This window comes from Pteropus vampyrus, unplaced genomic scaffold (genome assembly GCF_000151845.1).
Source record: "Pteropus vampyrus isolate Shadow unplaced genomic scaffold, Pvam_2.0 Scaffold311, whole genome shotgun sequence".
NCBI classification, from domain to species: Eukaryota; Metazoa; Chordata; class Mammalia; order Chiroptera; family Pteropodidae; genus Pteropus; species Pteropus vampyrus.
The window spans coordinates 448695-474863 of record NW_011889092.1 but is presented as its reverse complement, the minus strand read 5'-3'; the positions used below and the strand labels follow the sequence as shown (position 1 = coordinate 474863).

Below are 26169 nucleotides of genomic sequence, written 5' to 3'. Positions count from 1 at the left end.
TGGAAAGTTCCAAACCACGTATCACCACTCCAAGGAGCAAGATAGAGAACAAAGGCAAATCAAGAGATTTAATTTCCTTCCCCAGATACCACCTGGGAATTAAAGTGAGTCTATTTTAAGTTCAATGAGAGGGACTGTGCTAAAGTGAAACAAATACTGTGTGAGTTTTGGATTCTAGCCAGGGGTCAAAATACTTGCCTCTGAATTCCATCTACTGTTGTCACCTGAGTGACCCTGAGCCTGGTTTTCCTTGAGATCTGGGTTTCTTATCTGTTAAATGGGATTTTATCATCTACCTACAAGGTTGCTAGGAGAATCAAATAAAACAATTTTGTGACAAAGGAATGGTAAACAGTACCATTATTCACTTTTCTTCTAATCTTGGCTCTCCTGCCTACAGATTATGTAACCTCCCTGGGATACAGTCTTCTTAACTGTAGCATGACTGACAGGATTCAACCTCCGATTTTTTGAGCCTTCCATAGGAGATCTAACATTTGTTGTATACCTAACATGTACCATGAGGTAGTTTTACTAAATATCATCTAGTTTAAACCTCACAATAACCCCGTGATTTACTTCACTTTATAGATGAGGAATCTGAGGCTCAGAAATGTTATGTAACTCGTTCACATAGCTAGTAAATGACAGATGGGGTTGGAGGCCAAGCCTCTCTAGTTCCAAAGCCAAGGCTCTTTTCACCACACCAGAAATCTTTTCTAAGGATGTACAATCCATAACCTTTGCTGAGATGAGCTCTCTCTGCCTTCTTCACCTGGATATCTTATATATATTCTTCCACACTTAGCTGAGGTGTCTTATTTAAGAAGCCTTCCCTGAACTTGCAGGGAATAGGGAGCTCAGGGCAGCATGTGCCACTTTATGTAATTTTGAAGTTTATCTTAATCTTCATATATGTCCCACTCTGATCTAGGCACTGGGAATTAAAGATTAAGGTCCTCACTGAATAGTTTTTGAGGTTTATTGAGCAAAGTTAAAAAAAATCACAACAAAACTTTTAAACCACTGTTGTCTATGGATTTATAAGCACTGGGATTAAATAACTGCTTGATCAGGACAGCATTTTTCAGGTCTGCTCAATATCACTGTGTCTGTTATAATCTGAGTTTGTTTCGTGGAACAAAAGGTATATTCTGGAAGGCTGATAGAACATCATAAAATACAAACCTTGATTGCTGTTGAAAATTCCAGATGGGAGAATCTGTGTTTTCAACCACTTGGGTGTAGACAGGAGATGGCTCATCAGCTGTTGTAAAAGATACGCAACAACTGGGTATCGATACTTTCCGCTCTGTCAAGGGGCTCCCTGAAACAGAAGAAAATGGAGTGACTGCACTTTAGTGTACCAAAAAGAATGCGTTGGAAGCCTCCCATTATACAGGCACGAGCGAGACCATTCCTAGCCTTTTCCTACCTTTGGGTCTTTGCTTGAGCTACTCCCTGTAGTTGAAATGCTTCTAACATCTTTTCTGGTACTGAAACTGTCCTATCAAGGCTCAGTTCATAAATATTCCCAGACAAGAAATAACTTCTCTCATCTTGTACTTTATGGGGTGAGGGAAAATACTGGACTGAGAGGCAAAAAAAAACTGCAAAAAGCCCTAGACTTAAGAGCCAGATAATCAATTATCAGCTCTGCCATATGTATTCTGTGTGACCTTGGGCAAGGCCTGTCTAGGCCACAGCTTCCTTAAATAGGGCATATGATACTTATACCTATTAAAAATAATAATAGTAGGTAACATTTAGAATATATCACTTACTATGTGCCAGATACTGTTCTAAGTACATGTGTATTAACATCTTTAATCCTTACAACAACCCTATGAGGTAGTTATCACTATTATTCCCATTATATAAATGAAGAAAACTGGGGTACAGAAAGATTAAACATTTATTAAATGGTCACATATTTAAAAAATGGTAGAACTCAAGCTTTCTGGTTCCAAGATTCCAGCCATCAACTATATTGCCTCTACTAGAGTTAACAAATATAAAACACTGAGTACTGTGCTGGTATTAATTTTTATGAGATAGGGTTTCCAATGTAGGATACTCAGTAATTTATTCTTTATTAAAACAATATAAAATGAAGATAGCTGATGATATCAGATAGTTTGAGTTGTCCAATAAGATAACCACTCACCAAACATGGGTAGTAGCTACCATACTGGAGCACAGATATAGAATATTTCCATCACAGTACAAAGATCTTTTGGACAGTACTGACTAACAGAGACTCTATAAACTCCGTAAGATCCCTTAAGGCTCTAAAACACAATAAATCTCAGATTTACAGATGAAGGAAAGAGAACAGAAAAAAACAGAAGAAAATAAATATGTCTTAAACATTATTTCTGTGATTCAGAGGAATAAATTCTGTATATGGATTCTAACTGGTTTGTCTTCTTTCTACCTGTTGAGCTCAAGTTTTCTCCAAATTCACACTCCCACTTCGCCTTGTGAAGTTAATCTTTGAGGCTCCACCCTGTTCCTTCTCTATCTGGCTGCTCCTTTCATTAATTACTTTTCCAAAGACCTCAGGCTACTCAGTGGACAGAAAGCAATCTGATAAAAAAAAATTCATACTCAGGAATTGCTGATTTTACTCCCTTCCGCAAACAGTGTAACATTTAATAAGAAATCTTAAAAAGATAGACTATAGCACCATCTACTTCAGAAACCTCTCCACTCTCTAGAATCTCTGATCTTTCAAACTTCAACTTTCTTTTAGGGAAACTGAAGTACTAGCAACTTTGCTCTGATGTATTTTCCTCAACCAAAACAATTTCCATTAGATTAGACCAATTCTCTTCAAACTTTCCCACCAAGTAACAAATAATCCAAAGAAAAGTAAATACTAAACTCTGGAGTGTTGGGGTTCTGCTGCCTTGAAAGAGCAACAATAAGTATGATATTTCATAGCAGCCTTGTATTTTATCTAAAAATCCATGAGGCTTTCATATTATCTTTCATGATATAGCCCTAATTATTTAAATTAAAAACAATTATTTTCTCTCAAATCTTGGTAAAAAATTGACATATCTTGTTATTTAATCTTTTGAGTTCTTACGCCTCAGAGTATACAACCAGACCACGTGGCATTACTTTTTAGATTGTCTTACTCGAGTTAATTAATAAAAAAATAAAATGAGTGATGAGGAGAGAAAGGGAGCAGAGATTTTGCAAGGAGGCCTTGGGAAAGAGAACAGAAGAGGAGGAAGACAAATGCTAGCCTTAGAAGTGAGATCTGATGGTGTTTGTGAAGCAGAAGGGAGGTGAGGCATGTGTAAGAGTTGCCAACAAAGCAGAACCTGGAGAATGATGAATCAGGAGGCAGAAAAGCCTTAGAATCAAAAAAGCACTAAAGATACAAAGAAGAACTATATAAGGAAAAAAATAAAACAAAAAAAATCACAGACTACACAACATGGCAAAATAGTTTATAACCATATTCTTGAAAGAGCAGGAAAAAATGATTCTAATAAAATGGTAGTAAGCAAAGAATAGTTAATGTGAATGGGTAATATAGTACCCATCGTTAAAAATGTAAACTGTACAAATTAGCACTAAGAGTACCTTTACCTAGTAAACCATCATCTTAAGTTTTATTTTAGGGAAACTAAACAGTATTTATGTGGACTGACTTGCTCAGCACCCACCCCCACCTACTTTTACTGTATTGTATTCCTTTACTATAAAGATTGAAAGGGTTAACAACTATATTTCCAGACACTCTTGCAGCTAGAGTATGGATACAAATTGGCCTCTATCAATTGGATGCCATCAAAACAGATTTGGAAGGCAGACATGAGGCAGAGGACATCTTCCTTTTCCTTCTGCTTTCCTTCTTCTTGCTAGTATCAAGAATGACATTGAGTTTTCTGCTCCAGGGTTTCATCTCTGGGTCCCCAGAGTTAACTAATAAAAAAAGAAAAGGGTTCCCAGAGGTCCTATGGGAATAGTGATGAGGAAAGTTTTGGCATTGTATTCTGAAATTAAAATATCTAGTGGTTAAGTTTAGCCTAAAGCCCACTCCTTTAGCCCTTCCAATGACTTGAAGTAACTTAATATTCTGTATTAAACTCCTTTCTGTTTAAAATAGCTGGAATAGGTTGTTTCCTATAACTGGACTCTCCCTGATACAGTTTTCATTCATCTCTCTCTCTCCCATTTTCCTTAGTAGGTTTCAAGCTTCTCAATTTATTTCTTCTAATAAAATGTCATAAATCTTCACAGCTAGGGAGAGATCATTAATTTGCCTCTATGCTGGCAGTTTCTACAGTATTCTATAATAATCTGTGTGTCTGTGTTCCCTTACTAGACTATGAGCTCCTTGAATGTACAGAGTAGGCCCCAGGCCATTATTAAAGGTCTTCAGACTCCCCATTGCCCTTTGCCTATAGATGGTTTGCCAGGGTTGGAGAGAAAAAGCTACTTTGTTTGTAGTGTACACTAGCAGAGGACAGCAACATCTGCTCAGTAAAGTTCTGAGATCAGTAGAGAGTACCAATTGCAGTTCTGAGAGGAAGGACTCCTAGATTCTTAGAGATGATCTTGTTGACCATGACATTTTACAGCTGAGAAAAAGAGAAATGGGATTTCCTAAAGTAACAAAGCAAGTTAATGGCTCAGTTAGGGCCAGAACCCAGTCTTCTGACTCCTATTCCAGAACTTTCTACTACATCATCATTTGGCAGGCACATTTCAGAGATGATGAGCAGGTCTGTACTCTCAGAGTCCAGCACAGTGCCTGACTGACACACAAGTGTTTGTAGGGGGAAGGACTACATAGGCTTATCACTGAAGGGCACGAATCAGGATATAAAAGAAACTTCTGAAAGTCAGATGTCCACCCTGAAGCTTGCCCTGACCTGGCTAATGTACAGAAAGAGGGCAAACAATAAGTGATTTACAGGCCTGTAACTCATGCCAGAAATATGAGAGGTGTTAAGTGTCATATTCACAATCAAGAGGGCATTACATTTGTTTAGCTGCATTGTGAAGATCAAAGTGCTGCGATACAGAAACAACACACAGTCCCTATCTGCAAGGGACAGAGAGTCTAGTGGAGTGACATGTTGACATTTTCGGTACAGAGTAATAAATGATATGAAGGAGAAAAACCGTGTGGGGGTGGTGATATGGGGAAGTGCTGAAAACAATGGCAGGTTTTCTGCTAACAGGGATAGTTAGTAGGCTTCAAAGTTTTGCAATCACTTTAGTCAGCTCTTGAAAGATGATGAGGAGCATATCTGCTGAATAAGAGAGGAAAAGGCATTCTAGGTAGAGGAAACAGCATAGTCAAAAACTTAATATTAGAGAGAATGGGGCACTGGCAAAAAGCAGAGTTGAAGCTAAGAAATAATGAGAGATGAGGCTGGAAAGACTGAGTAGGTCACATGTATGGCACTTTGTGTGCTATGTCACCAAGACTGCAGGTGATACAAAGCAAATAAACATTTTTTTTTAATGTTTATTTTTTACGCCTACAGCACCTGGTCTTCCTACGTGGTCCCACCCAAGTACTAACCAGGCCCGACCCTTCTTAGCTTCCGAGATCAGATGGGATTGGGCTTGTTCAGGGTAGCATGGCTGTAGATGCAAACAAAATATTTTAAGTGGAGAGAGGAGGGTTAGATTTGTTGACTGAAATATAAACTCCATGGCAGAATGTAAAAGATATTGGAAGCAGTAGCCATCGAGAGGCTATCTCAACAGTCCAAGTTTCTAATAAGCAGGGTGGCTGTGAGAATGGAGAAAAGGTGATAGACACTTTCTAAGAGGCCATGATCCTAAACTCTGTATTAGACACAGTGGGAAGTTAAAAAAATTCTTATGACTTATCCTTTGTTAAATTCCCCATAAGCAACTTTCCCTGAGGAGAGGCTATGTAGGAAATCAGAGAATAAGGAGAAAGCATCTGAGCAAGGCCTCAGATCCATCTACTTCTTCATTTAACAAATATTACCACTTATTATATATCAGATATAGTTTTAGGTGTTGGGAACTCAGCAGTAAATAAAACAAGACAAATAAAAAATCTCTTGTTTCTGTAGGACTTATGTTTTTCTAGGAAAGAGAAAATAAACCAGATATACTATTTAAGTTTACGAACAAAAATAAAGCAGGAAAGAGGGATAGAAAATGTTGCGGAAGAGCTGCAACTTTAGATGGGTGGCCAAGGAAAGCCTTGCTGAGACAAAATGATTTCAGTAAAGACATGCCTGAAGTGAAAAATACTCCAGGCAGAGGAAAGTCGATCCAAAAACCCCAAGGCAGGAGTTTGCCTAGTGTTAAAAAAAAAAAAAAAAGAGGGCCGGTGAATGAGAAGAGCATAAATGCCAGTGGAGTGGGTGGAGTATTGTAGCTGGAGAAGAGAAAAACGAATTTAGGCTTAGAAAGGTGTATGAGCTAAGGGTCAGAAATTACTTGTTTGTTATGGTAGGAAGGGAAAGGAAGGGAAGCACTGCTGGAGAAAAGTCACCACTGTGCTGTGCACAGCCATCTAAATTCATGTCAATTAGTTTTAGTCGAGCCCTTGCTGCTGCCCAGCAATTTTCTCACTTATCTCTTCATGATACCCTATAGCTCCCTTGCAATGACCTTCAGTTCCAGCCAGAGGATCAATTGTTATTGTATCCTCCATGCCCTGCCCTCCTCCCCTACCAAACAAGCCTAGAACATACACTTTTGCACTTTAATATCTTTGTTCAAGCTGAAATAACCACTCAGAATTGCATTCCTACTTTTTGAAATCCTATTCATTTAAAAAGTTTTCCTGATTTCTTAGGCATATCTGATTTCTCTGTTTCTAAACTCTATAGACACTGTTAAGTTGTATTACCCTTTGGCCCTCAGAGCATTCTGCGTCATATATCATTAACTGTGTAGTTGCTAATCCCCTTAACCCTGTTATCAGCTCTTGGAGGACAGAAATTATGTAACATTTGCTCTGTACTCTCTGTACCTGGCACTGGCCCTGCACAGATTTACTACTTGCTGAATTTAACCACCATTCTTGCAATGTAAGCACAGGACTGGGTATGCGATACATGCCCACCCTGGGCTTGACTGACTGGTAAATACAGAGTGTAGACAGAACTAACTGGCAAGCACAGCTATATCTTGTACCTGAGAGGCAGAATGGTATAAAGGAAAGAGCATAGGGTTCGGACCCAGACCGAACTGGATTCAAATTTTGGCTTTGCAGAACTTATTAACTTCATAACTCACGTCACTTTATCTTTTTGAGCCTCAGTTTCCCCATTTATAAAGTGGGTATGTACTGTAATCTATTCATACCAAAACTCCACTTGTGGTAAGGATTAAATGAGATAATTAATATACAAAAATGAGAACAGAACTTGACACAAGGAGATGCTCAATAAATTATTGTCAAATTACTTTGCTAAATCATATTTTAAAAACAGAACTCACTGTCTAACTGAAAAGTTACAGGTATATTCCACTTTTTGTAACATGGGACTCCCTTGAAAATGAGATATAAACCATATTTTTGTACATCAAATTTTATTTTCAAAGCAACAACACAAAACCAAAAGAAACTTGTAAAAATCAAAGCTTCTATGTACTTTCCTTAAATTCATTCATCTATTGATTTTTCTCTTTAAAAAAAAAATCTGTTTTAATATATCAACTTGTCAAAAATAGGCTGCTTTGGTGGGAAAATAAAAAAGCAAAAGTTATTTCTCAATTTTGTTACTCATCTGGAATCTCGATATTTCTAAAACAGCAAAATAAGACTGCAGAAGACTCTGTCCTGAGATAAAACATTTCAGGGTCTCTGTCACACAATTATGAGAAGATCATTCATTATACATAGGGGTCATTATCAGAGCTTATAATCTTGGGAGTAATGTCTGTTGGTGGTGTGTATGGATGGGTTGAAATCAGAATGAAAGATAAACAAGTTACTGTGAGCATGAGTGTTGTTTCTGTTCCAACGCAGCACAAATTGAGAGAGGCCAATACAGAGATGATAGGAGCCAAGTAGGGAGGCTAAACCAAAAGATTTATATTGAAACTTCTAGACTCATAAGACTATGGTTTCTGGCTCTCATAGCCATCACATATCTCAGAATTGTTAATCCTAGCCATTTATAGATGAGAAATTCAAGACACAGAGAGAGATAATAACTTAGTCAAAGTCACACAAACACACAACTTATTGGTTGGGAATACAGAGCTAAATATACCTCTACCAGAATGTAAGCTCCACAAGGCATGATTTTTGTCTTTTGTTCATTGCTTTATCCCCAGTACCATGGACAGTGTTTGCAGAGAGCAAATACTAAAAAGCTTTGTTGCTAAATGAATGAATGATGAATGAACGAATAAGATGAGCTTAAAGAGCTCATATCTAGTGGAGAAGAAAACTATGCAAACAATTTTAGTACCATGGGTGGGTGGTTCTTTATGTCAGGAAAACTCTCTGGTAAATGGTGATACTTGAGTTGAATCTTAAGATTGGATAAGCCAGGCAAAAGAGAAGGGTGATGGCAAAGGGAAAATTTCAGGAGCAATTACAAGGCTGAATAAAGGCAGGGCAAGGATTCTTTGTGTCACGGACTCTTTTGGCTGTCTGGTGAAGTCTATGGGCCTCTGAGAGAGAGAGAGAGAGAGAGAGAGAGAGAGAGAGAGAGAGAGAGAGAGAGAGAGAGAGAGTGTGTGTGTGTGTGTGTGTTTAAATTCATTAGGTAAAATACACAGGATTACATAAAAATCAAATTATATTGGCATAGTTATGGAAACACTAAAAACTGTGATATAGTAATATCTGTGCTTTATTAATGCATAAAAAGATCTAACTGTAGGTTTACCAACTACTGTAATTTTGAAATAATAATAGGTATAAATGGTATTCTAAGAATTGGCAATAACTACAATGAGATATAGAAATACCTGTGATTTCTATTGTTGACATTATCACAGGTACAGCTAATATTACTAGGGTCTATGGCCTATATCTGCAACTGGAGGAGATGTTAAATTTTGGTTAGAGGTTAATAAAAGTAAGATGTAATTATTTTCCTATCCAAGTTCACCAACCTTGATTTTTATTCTTGGGAGTTTTATAGATTAAATGTTAAGAACTCTTTGCCCTAGGTGCATAATGAAGAAGGCCTGAGTTGGGCAGCAATGGAAAAAAAGGAAGAGATCTAAGAGAAATTTAAGAGAGAACAATTTAATGGGTCTGATAATTTGATGGTAGATAAAGAAAACAGAAGTATCTAAGCCTACACTCAGGTTTCTGGACTGGGAAATTTATGATATGCCAAATTAGGATAACTGACAAGATCCACTTATGTTCAGAAAGGCTTTCGTATTGCTTAAATCTTCAGGTTAAGAAATATAATAATTATTGATTAGGATGGTTAACTTATAGATCCTACCATAACTTGAAAAATCTGTCAAGACAGAACCAGAGCCTGAGGAGTCAGATATATGTTTCTGGATAAGTGAGCAGAACATACCTTTCAAGCTCAAGTGCATTGCCCTTTCTACTAAGATACTGACAGCAAAAGTTCCATCCAACTCAGTAGGGCCCTCCTGGGCCAGAGAGACTTCAGCTGTGGTGCTGTTGCAGGGGACCTGGGTGGAGGCAGGAGACTTCTGGTGGCCAGGTGGTAAAGAGAGCTGGATCTCATCATTTCTTCTGGGGTGTTGCTCAGACTCACTGTGGCTGCTGCAGTCCATGGAGTCCAGCTCATGAGTGGGCTCAAGATGTGGGGAAAGAGAGGAAAGAACCACATGAACTCTCAAGGCAGCTCCTGAGAGGTTGGAAGCATTTCGTCCAAACAGAGGATACACACCTGCAAGAGGATGAAGAAGAATAAGCCTAAGAAAGCAGGAACCAAGAATGCTCTCTAACTTTGGAGATGTTCACTGAGGGTGCTTGTGGTCCTCTCTCTTTTGGTAGTCCTACAGGCCCCAATATACCAATTTGAGGTACTGAGGTATAAAAATCTGTGAAGTTAGTATATAGTGTGAGCATTTTTATTTCCCCTCCCCCAAATAAATACACTAGCTCTAATAATGGAAAGTAGTGACATATGAAGCCAAAGCCAAATGACTACCAGGCAGAACTATTATGGAAGGTGTCATGTGCTGAGGGGCAGCTAGACTTAGATGGCTGCTGAAGCCACTTACAAACAAACCTAAGATTTTTATGAGATCAAGAGTAGCCTGTCTTCTCTTCCACATGTCCCACTGACTCTTGTTCTTAGGCCTTTTCCTCATCAGAAAGCTGCCCTGATGCTCAATTTAGCCTCATTTAGACTCATTTCAAATCAGGAAAATAGAGTTAATTGACTCACAGATAGCATTAAAATGGAATCTTTCTTGTTTTCCTCTAGTTTTAAATCACTTGTTTTCTTCCAATCAATGAGTAAATTATGATTATTACAAGCAGAAAATAAGGGCAAGTCATAGGAGGGAAGACACTCAAAGCAAAATAGTTAAATCCTTATCCTCAAGAAATTTAACAGTAATTGGAAGGATGGTTAGATAGATGATAGGATGGATGGACTCATTCAACAAACATCAAATGCCACATCTTATACAAGGCCTTTTACAAAAGGATAAAAAGCTTAGACTGGTGGGATGAGAAGAAGTATGAAAGAAATTTATGATCTGAAAAGAAACATCGCCTTTGGTATCATTCAATGAAAAGAAGTATTTGTACTTGAGTTCTGATCCTTAAATCTATATTCAGTTTCTCAAAGCTACTTTCTACAGCAGAGTGAAAGTCTGTCTATATGAACTTTGGTTCAAGTGAGCGTTGTTCACTTCAAGGACTTTTTCTGCAGTCTCTGAAGTGACTCTAGGCCAGCTGAGATAAAATAGGGTACATGGCATTTAATGAGATGCTCAATATAGCTAGACTTATACCTGCTGGGTCTAGAGAGAACCAGCGAATCTGGGATGATCACCCAGACACTCGGTTTTCCTCCTTTAGCAGGGCCACCTGCTCCACAACAGGGTTAGAGCATAAGGAAGGCTAACAGCTAAAATAGAATTGTGACTTTGTTTTTACAACTGTATAGTGGGGGAAAATAACTAACCTTATAGGAATGTTATGATGAATAAATACCATGTTTGTAAAAAGTCTGGTCTGGACATCTCCATCTCATTCTGCAACTCATTATAGTTGCTAGACTTATTTTTCTAGAATGCAAAGGTATGTTACTCTTCTATTCAGAACCCATTATAAGAGTTTTCCATACCTGTCAGAAAAATGTCCAAACTCTTCTGCCTAGAAGAGGCCTTCAACACAGTATTCCTGCCCACCTCTTTAGCTTCATCTCCCATCATTTCCCAACCTGCATGTCCTATGATCTGGTAGTACCAAATTACTTATAGTGCTTAAAATGTATCAAACTGCTTCATACCTCTGTGCTTTTACACATGCTGTTCTATTTTAAAATATCTTTCTTTCCCCCTTTTCTTGGCTTATTCCTAAATTCTTTGAAATTCAGGTCCCTTCCCCTGAGATGCTGTCCTTAAAACGAGATGCTACATCCTTGCACTGCCATAGGACGACTGAGAAAACCTTATTCATAGTTCTTATGCTTTACTATAATTGTTTATTTCCTACTCTAGTCTCCCATTAGACTATAAACTTATTGAGGTCAGGGACTGTTTCTTACTCATTATTGAATTCCCATGGCCAAGTACATGTACCAAGTATTGAACAAATGTTTGAAAGAAAAGTACTCAGCACATATGGCACTTATAAAATGTTACCTTTTTTCCTTTTTGCCTTGTGAATTTATTTATTACTATGCAGGCTTCTTTATGAGTCTAAGATATGCTGACCAGAGAGAAAGGATATCCTAGTTTTATTAGCAGGTATACTTTTCAGTCTATTTAAAAAACTACCATTATAGATTATCATACAGGCTCTTATACATGTGGTTAAAGGTAGTCCTCTAAATTCACACATTATTTTACACATATTAACTGAGTGCTTACAATGTTGTGGGTACTATATTAGGTGCAAAAATCTGATAAATCTGGATGTACACTAAAGCTATGATGCTCAGAGCCAGTTCTTAGAAGCTGTGGTGATCCAGCCAAGGTATACTGTCACTAGGTAATGCTCTTTTTAAAGTGGCCAGCAAACTTTTCTTTTTGAAATCTCTTTAGTTAAGAGAAGCTTTACTAAATTACTATTAATTTGTCAGCATACAATAATGAAAAGAACACTTAGTAGCCTGTGACTCTTGGCAGTTACCCAACCTCTCTGGGACTCCATTTTCATGACTGTGAAATAGGTTTGATACCTATCTCATAGGATTGCTGGGAGAATCAAATAAAATAATGTTGGAGAGGGTGTCTCACATAGTGCTTGTCACAGAGCAGGCGCTCAAACCGTAAGCTATGAGGTTGGTTCTTCACTTACCACTGACAGTTAGTGTCCTTGCTGTCCTCTCCCCAAGTCTGGCTAGGTCCACATAGGCAGAGCCAATCCAACTGTCTGTTTGGTGGGGCCTCTCCACACTGTCATTGCCATAAGCCCGCCACACTTGGATCTCTAATCTCTCCTCCCTGAAGTACCAAAGCAGTGATGGACCCCTAGTGACTTCTGCTCTTTTGGATGCCTTAAAAGTAACCATGACCTGCTTTTTGTTTGTAGATTCCTTAGGCTTCTTGAGAGGGGTCCAAAAGCCTTCATGATCATATAGCTTGTAGCGGAGGTAGCAATATGTGTTCTTATGAATGTGCTTCTGGTCGGCAAGCAGCACACAATGGATGGGCAGCCAGAGCCTTGGTGTGGAAATGGTGACAGTGGCTGGCTCGGCTGGCTCCTCTTCACCCATCTTGACAATATCCTTCAGGTTATTCTCAAAGCTCCAGCCCAATAACTCAGCAGCTTCCAATACCCGCTCTCTGTCTCCAGGGTGAGTGAAGGAAACTGAAAGCTCCAGACCACCCACAATCTTCTGCATGAGCTCCAAGCCATGAGGCACGGCACCATCTTCTGGTAAAATGATAGGATACCAACCTGTGATCCCTTATGGGAGAAAAGATGTTCAATTATTGTCTTAAAAGTAAAAAGACTTATGCAGTTTCTACTCCAGAGCCACCATCCCCCTTGCCCAAGACAGAACAGAAAACATATACCCACAGTGTACTGTAGTCTGTTTCAACTGACCACTGAAAGGCAGTGAGATCAGCTGCTGGAAGACTTGAATGCTCTCCTTGGCTCAGCCCAAAACTAGTGGTTTGGTCTGGGTAAGCCATTCATTTCTCTCAGCCTTGATTCCCTCACCTGACAAATGGGAAAATTAGTGCTCATCTTGCCTACCAGACAAAGTTGTTATGATCATCAAATGAGGTAATGGTTTTAGAAGAGCTTACAAAGAGAAGTGCTATTAAAAATATGAATTGTTATTATGATGCTGTAAGTACAATCAAAAAGGCAAGGGATAAGAAATTAGGAGATCTGGGGTCTCGTCTCAGGTCCTCCACCAAAGAGAACTGCCACTTAGTGAACACACACTAAGGACCAAACACTAGGTTTCAAAATAATGACAGCTACTCTAGTATTTACTATGTGTCAGAAAGTCTCCTAGTGTTATATATATTACTTCATTCTCTTGATAGTTCTGTGGAGTTCTGAGGATTAAATGAGATAAGAATCTGTATTTTACAGAAGAGAAAATGGAAGCCTAGATACCTATCCAAATTATTACAGCTACCGAGTGATAGAATTAGAATTTGAACCTAGGTCTAGCTGGTTTCGGAGTCTACATTCCACCTACTATAGGTTCACAATATCTTATCTGAAATTCTTAGGGCCAGATTTGTTTCTAAATTTGATTTTTCAGATTTTAGAAAGGCAATGTGGTATATAAACTGAATATTATGTAAGAGTCAGTAGTTATAGAAGTCAAGGGGTGGCAAACTTATTCTATAAAAGGCCAGACAGTAAATATTTTAGGGTTTTGGGTCCTTTGGTCTCTGATGCAACTACTCAGCTATGCTGTTGTAGTGAGAAAGTGGCCACAGACAATATTTAAATAAATGGCCATGGTGTGTTCCAATAAAACTTTATATAATCAAGTAGTAGCTTAAGTCATAAAGACTTAATAGTCTGTCAGGTGAGGTTAGATTTGGCTGCTTAACGAGTGAATAAAAAACTTTCAATTTTCTGAGCTTTTTGGATTTCATAATTATGTAAAACAGACTGTGGATTGGTATAATAATATTCACAGCAATTTTCTGAGAAAGGTTTCATTAGTTATACTTTATAGAAATGAGAAGATTTAGATGTATTGAGATTAATTTGCCAAAGGTCATTTAAGGCTTTATGACTTTTGGAAAAGGCATAATTTTTCTGGGCCTTCCTAGTTTTTATACATTAAATGAGGAGGCTGAATATGTTGATCTCTAAGACTTCTTTGGCTTGGTCAGTCTAACAATCTATGGCCTTGGTTTTAGTAACTTCTCCTCCCTAGGTATTAATTTCCTCACAACCTAGTGGTTTCTAGCATTTTTTGTTTCGGTCACAGACCTCTTTGGCTCTAATGAAAACTATTATCCCCAGACAAATGCACAAATGCACATACACAAGATTTCGTACCACACCATTACAGCAGTTAAAAACTGCTAGATTAGATGGTTCTTTCTGCTCTGTAATTCTATAACTGAGATTGGCAGGAAGAAAGAAAATAGAATGTTCACTTTAGAATAACTCGGAAGACAAAAACAAATGATATATCCCACATTGTCTAAAAGGTTTATTTCCAAGGGTTAAATTTAATTTGTAGAGATGGGACTTCCTAGACAGTGCCTGATGCCTGACAAACTCTACAGTATGTCTCAGAAGGAAGGAAACTGAAACTGTCTATGTGCTTAGCCCCATGCCAAGCTACTTTACATGTATAATTTCACTGAATGGTTCAATAATCTTGCAAAGTAGATCTTATTATCTCCATTTTTCCAGATGAGGTAACTGTAGATCTGAGAGATGAAGTGACTTTTTCTAGATCACAAAAGTGAGATTTAAATGCTATATCAAGTTGTATAGATTTCTCTCTGGCAGACACATAGGACCCGTGTCTTTACTAGAGCATAATGCTCTTTATTAGAGCACTGCTCAAATTTAAATTTATAATTAAACTTGTGAGATGTGTGACAGAATTTTGGAAACCAGATTACACAATTCTAGGGAGGAAAATGGGCAAGAGAAGGAAAATTAACATTTACTGAGTATCTACTAAGTGTCAGGTACTTCACATATCCTAATCAATTCCTACCTTGCAGACTTGTCAGGACTAACTGCCTCCATCCATGAGCTATAAAAATTGGGGCTCAGAGAGATCAAGGTCACCAAGCTAGTAATAAGTACAATGGGACCAATAATTTCCAAACTGCTTTGGTGATTGTGTCTTCACTTTCTATTCTTATTCCTTCTTCAGTGAGAGAGGAGGATATAGTGACAAAGAACGAGCAAATCTGGATTTGATTTCCAGTACTGCCACTCACTAGCTGTGTGGTTTTGGCAAATCACTTAACCTCGGTGAGCCTAAGTTTTCTCATCTGTCAAATGAAAAGAAAAAGATCCTGTATCCCTGCCAGGTAGGGTTACCATGAGGCTCAAACAAGATATGAGGAAACAGTTTACCAAGTGCTATATAATGTAATGGATAGTGCCATATTAATTACTGGTATTATCATCTTTCCTACGTGAACAAGACAGTATAATGTTTTGAGCTTCTTTGCTTTATTAGAAGAACTATGAAATGATTAGGACAGGACTTAAAATGCTTTTGAGGTACCTGGGAGAATTCAGAAGCATATCCGTTTTGTTCTGCATATCCTGAAAGGAAGCCAGACAAGATGATCTCTTGCAGGCAAGTGAATGGGAAAGGGTAGGATTAGAAAGTGATAATCTAGAATCCTCACCGGATCTCTTGACTAGCAGCTCTTTTGTTGGAACCTTTACTACTCCAAGCAGATAATCCTTGAATGACTGGATACAGGTTATATCACTGGCTGGTAAATCAAACAAAAAAGAGAAATTATTTAGTGGTTTACTGGCCCAAGAGTTTGTGTTTACACTGTATCGTCAGTGTTGAAAGATGCATTAGTGATCACCTTGCTCCAGTCAAAGCTTAAATGTCTTCTAAATCATTTTTAATTAAATAATTAGTCGTGTGAGCATATATATAAAATTTTAAATGATTTTATTTTGAAAAAATACAGAAAAGCTTCAAGATTATTAGTGAACTTCTACATATTCTTCACCTAGATTTATCCACTAACACCTTGACATATTTGCTTTATTTCTCTCTACATTCTCTCTCTCACACACACACAATACATATTCTCTTATTTCTGCTATACCCTTCAAAAGAAAGTTACAGAGAATATGAACCCTCCTCCCTAAATACTTTAGCATGTATTTCCTAGGAAGGCTGTAACATTCAAAATAGAGCCCCTTTTAATTCTAGTTGTGATAAGTCATTTGGTGCTCACCTGACTTGGTATCTTCATGATAAATAGCAAAAGTGACCTCTGCAAACTCCAACAGCTCTGCCAGGAAACAGGCCTCCCCACTGCAGTGCTGAGTTACTAAGTTACATGAGAATTCAGCATGATGGGAAAACTCAGGGCAGAAGGTACAGGCCACAGGGCGGGTTTGGCGCTGTTCTCCCTTGGGCAGGAAGGAGAGATGAATGGTGACAAAGGCATTGACCCCAACTGTGGCACTAAACTGTAGAGAGGGTTCCTGCTCAGCCAAAGCCCTGTAGGGAGAAGGATAGGAAGGAGAAGGTAATTATCAGAAATCAGCTTGACTGCCTAGAAAACATTTCCACCATTCTAGGAGGCTACCAAGAACATTAACCGACCATATGCTTCCTATCTAGGCTTTTGGCAGTGCCACAATATACTTTCTTAGTAATCTGGGTATCAGGGTGTATGTTCATGAGGTCGAAGAAACACCCCAAGAACATTCCATTGTACTGTCAATGCCCTTGAGCCAAAGACTACCAGGAATCAACTATAGCTGAACTAGTTATACTAGTTTACTGTTCATTGCAGTGAGAGAAAACACACACCATGGGGAATCACGGGGCATTTTAGTAAGAAGGTATCAGAAAGAACTTTTGCAGTGGTATCATGTTAGGTGATCTGAAGGAGGATTTGAGGAAGTGGGGCTTTCCTCTGGGTTGGTGTTCTTAATGTATCTCATCTAGAAGAAGGGAAGACCAGAATAAGCCTAAAGTTATAATTGGTAAAGCAGCAGCAGTCACTCAAGTTAGCAGTGTGGGAAAATGCTGGGTATTTTTGTGATTTTCTTAATGAGCTTGTCTTGGTTTGTATTTACAAAAGATTATGGAATAATCTTATTTTTGTCTTACTTGATTATAGTCACAGAACAGACTTGTCTGATGCTGGTGTTCTGTGAGATTGTTTATGCTCAACAGGAAAACACCAAAGCCTAGCTATGAGTGTCAGATCAGTTCCCCGATGTCAGGGGCTGCTTTTCTCTTTCTCAGTACAGATGTTCCACGATGTATAGATAGAATCTACCCACCTTTAACTGACGCTCATAAAGAGTAGTCAAATCCTGTGTGTGTGGGTACAGTATTAGACAAACTTCCTCACCCCAAATTCCTCAAGGGTATAAACTGACATTTAGGCAAAGAGGTCACCTCTTTTTGAAGCATTCTCTGTTAGCCCCGAAAGAGACGTAAGGGTTCCTTGCTCTAAGATGCTTACTATATTTAGTATATATCAGTAAAGAATAATAATTTGGAATTATACAGATCTGGGTTTGAATCCTGGCTGCACCATTTAATGTGTGACCCTGGACAAGTTATTCAGCCTCTCTCAAGTTTCGGTTTCCTAAAATGAGGATAGTATAAAGATAAAACAGACACTAAAGATGTCTGTATATTTGGATGATTATTGCGACTTCAACCTAATAAAATTAATTATTCCAAAATGATCATTAATTGTAGATTGGTGTATATCCATACAACCGAACACTATAAAATATATATTATGCCTAGGAAAAATGAGATGGAAGTAAGTGTTAGCAATGGCTAAAAAATAAGTATAAACTACTCAGTGTTGTAAAAATTACATTAGATAATATATACAAAGCAGAGAACCTGCCTTTAGGCAGTGAAAAGACTTTTAATATGGAACTCTCAGAGATAACAGTGATATGACTGAAAAGTTTGGCCCCCGACTTAGTCTGTATTCACTCATCCAATAATTATTTGTTGAGCATCTGCTCAGAGTGTCATGCACTGGGTTTAAAGCTAGGTATATAATAGAAAAATAACCACAATTTCCTACCCTCATGGAACTTAAAAACTACTGGCTATGTCCAAGGAACTATCTACTCACTTTTTTCAGCTAAAGATCAGGTGAGTTAGAAGACTCAAGTAAATAAGAAAATGCTTTCTTTACACAGACACTGAAAACATATTTTTAGGAAGACCACTGACACATAAAATGGGGCTGGTGTCTTTTGAAGAGAGAAGGCTTAATTCAGAGCACCTGCTATCTGGATACCAGAGTGAAGATTCAAAGGAGGAAGTTTAGAACACCAAGAATTCTCTCTTCAATGAGAACAATGTGAAATAAAACTTACATCTGATTTTTCTATATTCTACTGGCTAATAAAGGTAACATTAACTATCTATACAAGTGGAAATAATCATAAAATTCCACATATTGATATAGAAGTTGATAGTTTATATTTGCTCATTTTTACACTAAATCTTTATGAAATCAGGGGAGGTGTTCATAATTTCCATTTTTAGATGAAAAAACCCAGAGAGGTAAAGAAACTAGCTGAAGATGATGCACGGCTAGTGGGAGATGGAGGTGGGACTAGAAGCCAATGGGTCCGATTTCTAGTTCTGTTTCCATTATACCATGCATTGTCTCACATCTTGTGGGACTCTCCCATCCTACCAGAAGAATGCAGTGTAAGAACTGGCCTGGCTTCTTGCTCTTACTTCTCCAAACTGTAACACAAACCAAGTGTGGGACTCATAACAAATTGCCTGCCATCCAATGTGACTTTCCCCATGAGTCCCCAGAGAAAGAGACCATTGAGTTTCTTATTATATTACTCAGTCTATCTCAGATTTACTGAGTATCTAAATTCTAAGCCCTTCTCTGCCAATTAAATAGTAGTTAATTTAATACTATATTTAAGATTTTTGACCTTGGCGGGGTCTTACACAGAACTGGTACTTTAGAAACACAAGTTTCATGCCTCCATACCTTTGCACATGTTCTTTCCTCTGATGAGAATTATTTTCAGCTCTCTTGGGCATTTTAATAAGTCCTACTTTTTTCAAGACTCAGATTAAGATATTTTGAAGGGCCTAGAATGCCAAGTTTATCACATTGGACTTTATCTTGTGGACCAGTAGTCCCTAAAGGAGATTGTGTACAACCTAGAGGATTCTTAGGGTAAACTTATTGGGCACAGGAAGAAAATATTAAAACTTCTATATTTGTTACCTGATATATTAAAGTTTTACTACTCTGATATATTTTTATAATGTATTTAAAATATTAGTATAGCAGTACATGAAGATGATTTATACATGAATAATATACATATTTGGAGGATATGCTTAATTTTTATTTCTATATTAATAGGACTACACAATTAAAATTAGGACACCACTGCTATTGACAATGGGGAACCATGAGAAGTTTTAATGCGAAGGAGTGACATGATTAAAAAACTGTCTTTGTATCACATTAGCATGAAAATGTTCTCAGGCAATTATTGAAAAAGTCTACCTTAGAGAATTTTGGGAGGAAAAATATTACATAGACTGAACATTTTATCAGATTTTTCAGTATCAGATCTCACACAGGCAGAAATTCAGTTATTTAGAGACTATGAAACTTTTGTTTAATCTTAATCTAAGTTACAATAAAGGAAAAAGTTAAGGAGTACTTCTTTCTTGAACTCATATCCAAAATGAACTAGTCTGCAGCAGGAGTGTGACCTAGTTCTCTTTCTTCTTGAGCACCTGTTCTGTGGTGGTGGGGGGCAGGGAGGACTCAGGCATTGTCTGTGACTAGAGGAACTAACTCACAGCTTAGTGGAGGAAAACTCGCATATGTAAATAATTTAAACAGTGATATGTGCTGCAACCAAGGTGGTAGCAGACAAAGGACAAAGCACCAATTCTGTCTACGTGTAGGAAGAGAGGAAGGAAAGCTGCAAAAAAGCTGCAAAGTCTTGAAAGAAAATAAGAGTTTGTTTAGTGAACAAAAAGAACATTCAAGGTAGGTAGAAGAATGAGCGAAGAGTTGAAGGAGGTAAAGAGGGCCATGCTCTTTATATACAGAATGAGTGTTCCAGGCAGAGAAAACAGCAAGACAAAAGTCCTGAGAAGTAAATGTGTAGTGTGTAGAGAAGCCATAAGGCCAGTGGCTGGAGTGAAGTGAACAGAGGGAAGACTAGCAGGAAGAGATGAGGTCATAAAAATAATGGGGTCAGATCATGTAGGGTCTTATAGTCATTTTAAGGAGTCTGACTTTTACTCTGAATGAGATGGAAAGTCATTGATGGGTTTTATACAGAGATGTGTCAAGATCTGACTTAAGTTTTCACAGGATCACTGGCTTCTGTATTGAGAACAGACTTGAAGGGAACAAGCTAGAAAAATAAAAGGTGGCACTAAGAGACAGAACATGAGATTACAGAAGAGTTGTAGTAACTGGTCCTGGCACAGTTTGAAGGTGTAGGGTATGACTGTGGGAATAAGTGGTATGACCCTGTTGGGCAAAATCAAGAAACTAAGTTGCTAATTAACAGTTACAATAGCAAAGTTTGCAACTTGTGTTCCTATATGTTTTCTTAAGAGAAAAAGAAAAAAGTAGAGCTGTGGTTAATGAACTGAAAATTGTACACAAGAAAGTTTTATGTATCCGAGCGTCATATATTTTGTGGACTGCAAGTAGCAAAAAGGTTTGAGAACTATTTTCTAAGGTGGACTTACTTGGCTGCTGCTTGCAGACCACATGCTCTGATAATCTGGACTGAGATGGAGACAGCTCGGGCAGCAAGAACTCCCTCTGCTGTCCTTGGAATACACCTGTATCTTAGGCCCACATCCAGTAAACCTGAAGAATGAGGACAAAAGGAAAAAAAAGAAAGGTGGGTTGGAAGAATCTCTTCTATCAAGCCCCAAGTGCTGGTCAAGAAGGAAGGAAGAGAATAAACACTATAATCATAATGAAAAGTAAGGGGCCTTAGCAGTGAGAGAATCTGTCCATGGTCAGAATCACATTATATTATTGTACTTCAGAATTAAGAAAGGCAGAACAGAAGATATTTTCACTTTACATTCAAGAAACTATGGCTCAAAGACTCAATTGCCTGCCAAGATCATACAACTATCAGAGTCAGAACTTAATCTGAGCTTTTCTAAAATTCCAGTTATTTTTACAAAATTGAGATGGACTCTTCTAGTCTTTCTTTTTTTAAGACTTTTAAAAGGTTTTCAGTCTTATACTTCTATCACCCTCCTGCACTACCAGCTGAAACACTCTTCATATGCTTTTTTTTGTTGTTAATTCTACTATCCCACTACCATATTTCAGGGAAAGATTCGAGGATCAACAGAACAAACTGATCAGTGAGGGTCAGGAGGAATAACTCAATCTTAATCATGGCAAAATAAAACTTTTTTGTTTCAGCAGATACTCTCCAGCAAGCATGTATAGTAACTTAATTTAGGAGGCCAATCCTAGTTATCTATATATTTGGAGGGTAGGTCATCCTGCTGAAACCATTAGGATATAATTCAAAACTCCAGATTCTAATAAATTCCTTCCAACTTTAAATCCTAACCTTCTCCTCTCCTACAATGAATTCCCAGTTCATGTTAATTATATTCCACCAATCCCACATCTGCCTTGAAATAATAATTCTCTGAGCATACTTATAATACTTAGGATTCAGGCTGTGAGGACTTATTAAATGTCTGCTGAAGTTAAAGGTGAAATGAGACAAGCAATATTTACAAAGACAGTCTATGGAACTATACATTTTCTAAAATTATACGCAAAATTTGCAGTGTATATTCTAAGAGAAGGTGTCTCATATTTTTCATCAGATTCTTCAAAGAGTAAGTACCACTGAATGTGAAAAACCACTAATTTAGAGAGAAAAGGAATATTTATGTATACTGACTTTGAAAGGGAAACACAAACTAGTCTTCAATTACCTGACGGCTGGTTCCTTAGTTCTTTCCTATTCTCAAGCCTAGGGGTTAAAGGGAGATTAAAGGTCTGTATTCTCACATCCTCACAGCGTCGCATGGTTACCATGGCACAGATCCTTGATAATGGCAAGGTTCCTTTGGCGACCATCTGGTCTCTCACATTAGGATAATAGTATCTGTAATCCACAAAAAACACAGCTGTCAGTTGGAAGAATTAGGTGGATGAATGATTCCGTCTGCCCCAGGGATCGACTTTCAGTATCTAGTTATTTTTGGAGCTTGATTTGTATTTGTGGTATAGAGCTGTGGTTGTGTCTGGCTGGATTTACTGCCTATTATGTGCAGAAAGAACCCAATAAATTATACCCTGAGTTCAGGACAAAGCTTGGGTTCCCAAAGGCTTTCTGTTTGAGGTATTTGTATCTGGCCTGAACCTCTGAGGGGAGTCATTCCTGAAAGCATCCATTCTTCAGTAGCTAAAGTGGCTCTAAGTGGAGCAGTCCCAATCTCTTCTATGGCTTAAAGCCCAAGCCCCTCAAATTTGGAGATACAATGAGGATTTGTTAGCACCTACACTAGTACCTTCTCATCAAAACATCCCATTCTTAGACCACAAAGTTAGCAAACCTAATTTCCATCTGATTCTATTTAGGAAAAAATTCTGGCAAGTGGATGGTATTTTTCCTTGGTTCTGTTCCTGATGCTGTTTCCCTTTAGATTTATACTCTTAGTCATTTTAGTTGGTTTCTTAGGGGTGGGGATACAAAAGGTTGAACACCTTTTTCATGCCATTATCTTTCCTGAGAATCTGTCAAAGTCTGTGACATGAGTTAAAGGAAAGATGCTCTATGATCGTGTATTTCCTTCCTAGGCACAGGATTGGGTTCTCCATAATGTACCTGCACCAGATTTCAAAGTGGACTCCACCTCCAGGCACAAGCGCCTGGGCAGAGAAGGCACTGAGTAGGAGTCTTTGCACTGGAACTTCAGCTGGCAACAGGAGAGAGTGATGGTGCTCACTATTAAAGATGGGATCTGGAACACACAGTGTGGTTGCAGATCTGAAAGGCTTCAGAGTGATCCCTTTGGAAAAGAAAAACAATTCAGAATAATCTAACATATCATTCAATGTTGTATATGTAGTAAGACGGTATGTTAATATCCAGTATTATTCAATTTTATCCTCAACAATATTCCTGTAAAGAAGAAAACGCAGCTCTTATTACTTTTACTTCACAGATGAGGATATGGACATCTTGAGGTTACATGGTTAACTCAAAGGTCTTAGAGTTGGTAGCTCACAGACCTGGAGCCAGAATCTGTATCTTCAGATTGTGTTATTCCTACCAGGTCCATTCCCCTACTAGCTATGGTACCTAAGGTCTTATGGTAATACAGAAGGGATCCCTTTGTTGGTGAATGATGAATGAGGGTTCCAATTTCTCCACATCTGCCAACACTTGTTAGCCTGTTTATTTTTAATAATTATTATTTTTTTAATTATAGCCATTGTAAAGGATATAAAGTGGTATCCTGTGGTGGTTTTGATTTTCATTTCCCTAATGACTCATAATGTTGAGTATTTTCTCATGTGCTTATTGACCATTTATGTATCTTTGGAGAAATGTCTTTTCAGATCCTCTGCCCATTTTTAATTGGATTGTCTTCTGATTATTGATTTGTAAGAGTACTTTGTATATTCTGAGTACATGGTCTGTTATTTGAATCTCAAAACCAATACCAGCAGCACTTCTGCAGTTATTTGCTGATATGCTCAGAATGGCAAAAAATTTGAGTCACCTGACTTGCTCATTCCACGCTGAGGTTGAACAAGGCAACACTCTGCCTTCTTGTTTTAGCTCTCAGAAATGACTAGAAGATAGAGATGGTATGGGACAGTGTAGTGCAAAAAGCTCCAGCTCTAAATGGGGTATGAATGCCAAACTTGGCACTTGTTAGTAGGGTGGCCTCAGTCACTTCACACTTCTGAACCTTGTTTTCTCTTTGGTAAATTAAAAAAAAAAAAAAAATAGAATGACCAGGATTTAAGATTATGATCTATGTAAGATATGTATATATACAGATTTTGCCCAGAACCAATGGTTCAGTATTCTCTAATTTAGTGTTCTTGAAGACTTTATAGAAAAATGAGAAGCAACTGTATGTTTATAGATGTTAAGTGAGTAGACATGTAAATGATATAAGATGGGACAAGATGTAAATAATTGATGGATATAGGTAAAGGGTATACAGAAGTTCTTTGTACTATTTTTACAACTTTTCTATAAATTTGAAGTCAAATCAAAATAAAGTTACAAAAAATTTTTTTTTAAAAGTAAACACTTAGTCTATCTCCTGTATTGCGCGGGCAAGACTAGAAACATTGAGGAATACAAAATTCACTCAGGAAAAAACTTCTAAGTAGATTCAATAAAAGAATCACACAAGAATGAGAAGATCTAATCTCCCAAACCTACCATTTTCAAGGAACTCAGGTCCTTTTAGCATACTGGATTGTGAGTCTTGAACTGGAAAGTAGTACTGGACATAACAATCTGCTTCTCCCCATACCGTTGCCTGAAGAGGGGTTAGTCCTTTAACCTTGTCTATATGGAGCTCAAAGTGGTGCTCCATTAATCCATTTCTTTGGTCTTCTGCCTATTAAATGAAACAGAAACTGGTGAGCTTTAAAAAGCAACTTGCTTAGAATATTCCTGCTTCTCTATGAAGTCTGAGAATAGATGAAGAAATAAGCATAATTAATTAGCTGATACTAAAAACAGGTACTTAATTTTCATCATATATAAGTCTCACAGCTGCTTAAGGTAATCAGATCATGCTGGATTTATTCTAGACTGTGAGACTGGTTCAATAATATGAAATCCATAAATGTAATCTAGTACATTAAAGAAAAAAGGAAAAAAATGACTATCTCAATAAAAGCTAAAAAGCCATTTGATAAAATTCAACATGTTACTATTTCTCAGTACACTAAGAATAGAAGGTTATTTCCTTGATACATATTTGAAGCAAACAGGCATTAATTTATTTAATTACTACTTTTTTATTATATAGTACTCTATTTTTATAACCATTACGACAAAATATTTTTGTTACTTAATTACTATTTTTAATGAAGTCAGGAATAACACCAAAACTATTCATTAATGGTAAGGAATACTTGGGGAGGTAGTGAATACACTGTTAGTGAAGGTACTTCTACTAATAACAATTAATAATATAGTTATTATTTACTATGAGCCAGGGACTGTACTAAGCTCTTTACTTATATTAGCTAATTTAACTCACATAGCTAATAACAGTGGAACCAGGGTTTGAACTCAGGTAGTCTGACTCCAGAGCCAAAGTTCTTTACCTCTACTCTATACAGCCTTGGTAGATATTAGATAATTAATTATTGGGAATATTCAAAGGGGAAATTCTGGATTCAGGTAAGGGTCAGACTGTATGATTTATACATACTTAACATTTGAATTACTAATCCAGTAAAATTGGAATAGAGATTGCATTAGGTCTTTGCTTTGAAATCTAAAACCATATGTAAGTGACGTCTGCTCAAAAACCTTCCTTACGGAAACAGAAAATTTGTAATTTGATTCCCCAGAAAACTTGTAATTTGATTCCCCAGGTAGATATTATCTAATATCTACCAAGGCTGTATAGAGTAGGAACAATAACCTCTCCAAATTACAGCAGCTGCCTAATTTGGCCATACGGTATTACAGTTATTTAATAATTCAGTTCTGCAGATGCTGAACTGGATGGAGGAGGAAAACAATTGTATTTGTTGATATCTAATCTTTCGAGGACTTCTTCTATACCTATAGTAATAGTTTTTTTAGTATGGAATCTAACAAAATCTCAGTCTACACTGCAA

General features: G+C 37.6%; 1 protein-coding gene and 1 pseudogene across 1 annotated transcript in view; both read right to left on the bottom strand.

The window, feature by feature from the left end:
- The window catches only part of C2CD3 (C2 calcium dependent domain containing 3), a 116883-nt gene that overhangs the window by 35728 nt on the left and 54986 nt on the right, over positions 1-26169 (bottom strand). Inside the window, exons 17-25 of the mRNA XM_023521673.1 lie at positions 24749-24929; positions 23171-23354; positions 22275-22447; positions 21045-21168; positions 16531-16799; positions 15958-16047; positions 12449-13060; positions 9519-9857; positions 1122-1327 (exon numbers count right to left, since the gene is read on the bottom strand). Of these exons, the coding sequence (XP_023377441.1) occupies positions 1122-1327; positions 9519-9857; positions 12449-13060; positions 15958-16047; positions 16531-16799; positions 21045-21168; positions 22275-22447; positions 23171-23354; positions 24749-24929 (2178 nt within the window). The remainder of the gene's footprint in view (positions 1-1121; positions 1328-9518; positions 9858-12448; positions 13061-15957; positions 16048-16530; positions 16800-21044; positions 21169-22274; positions 22448-23170; positions 23355-24748; positions 24930-26169) is intronic.
- Positions 5508-5624, bottom strand: LOC111730406 (annotated as a pseudogene).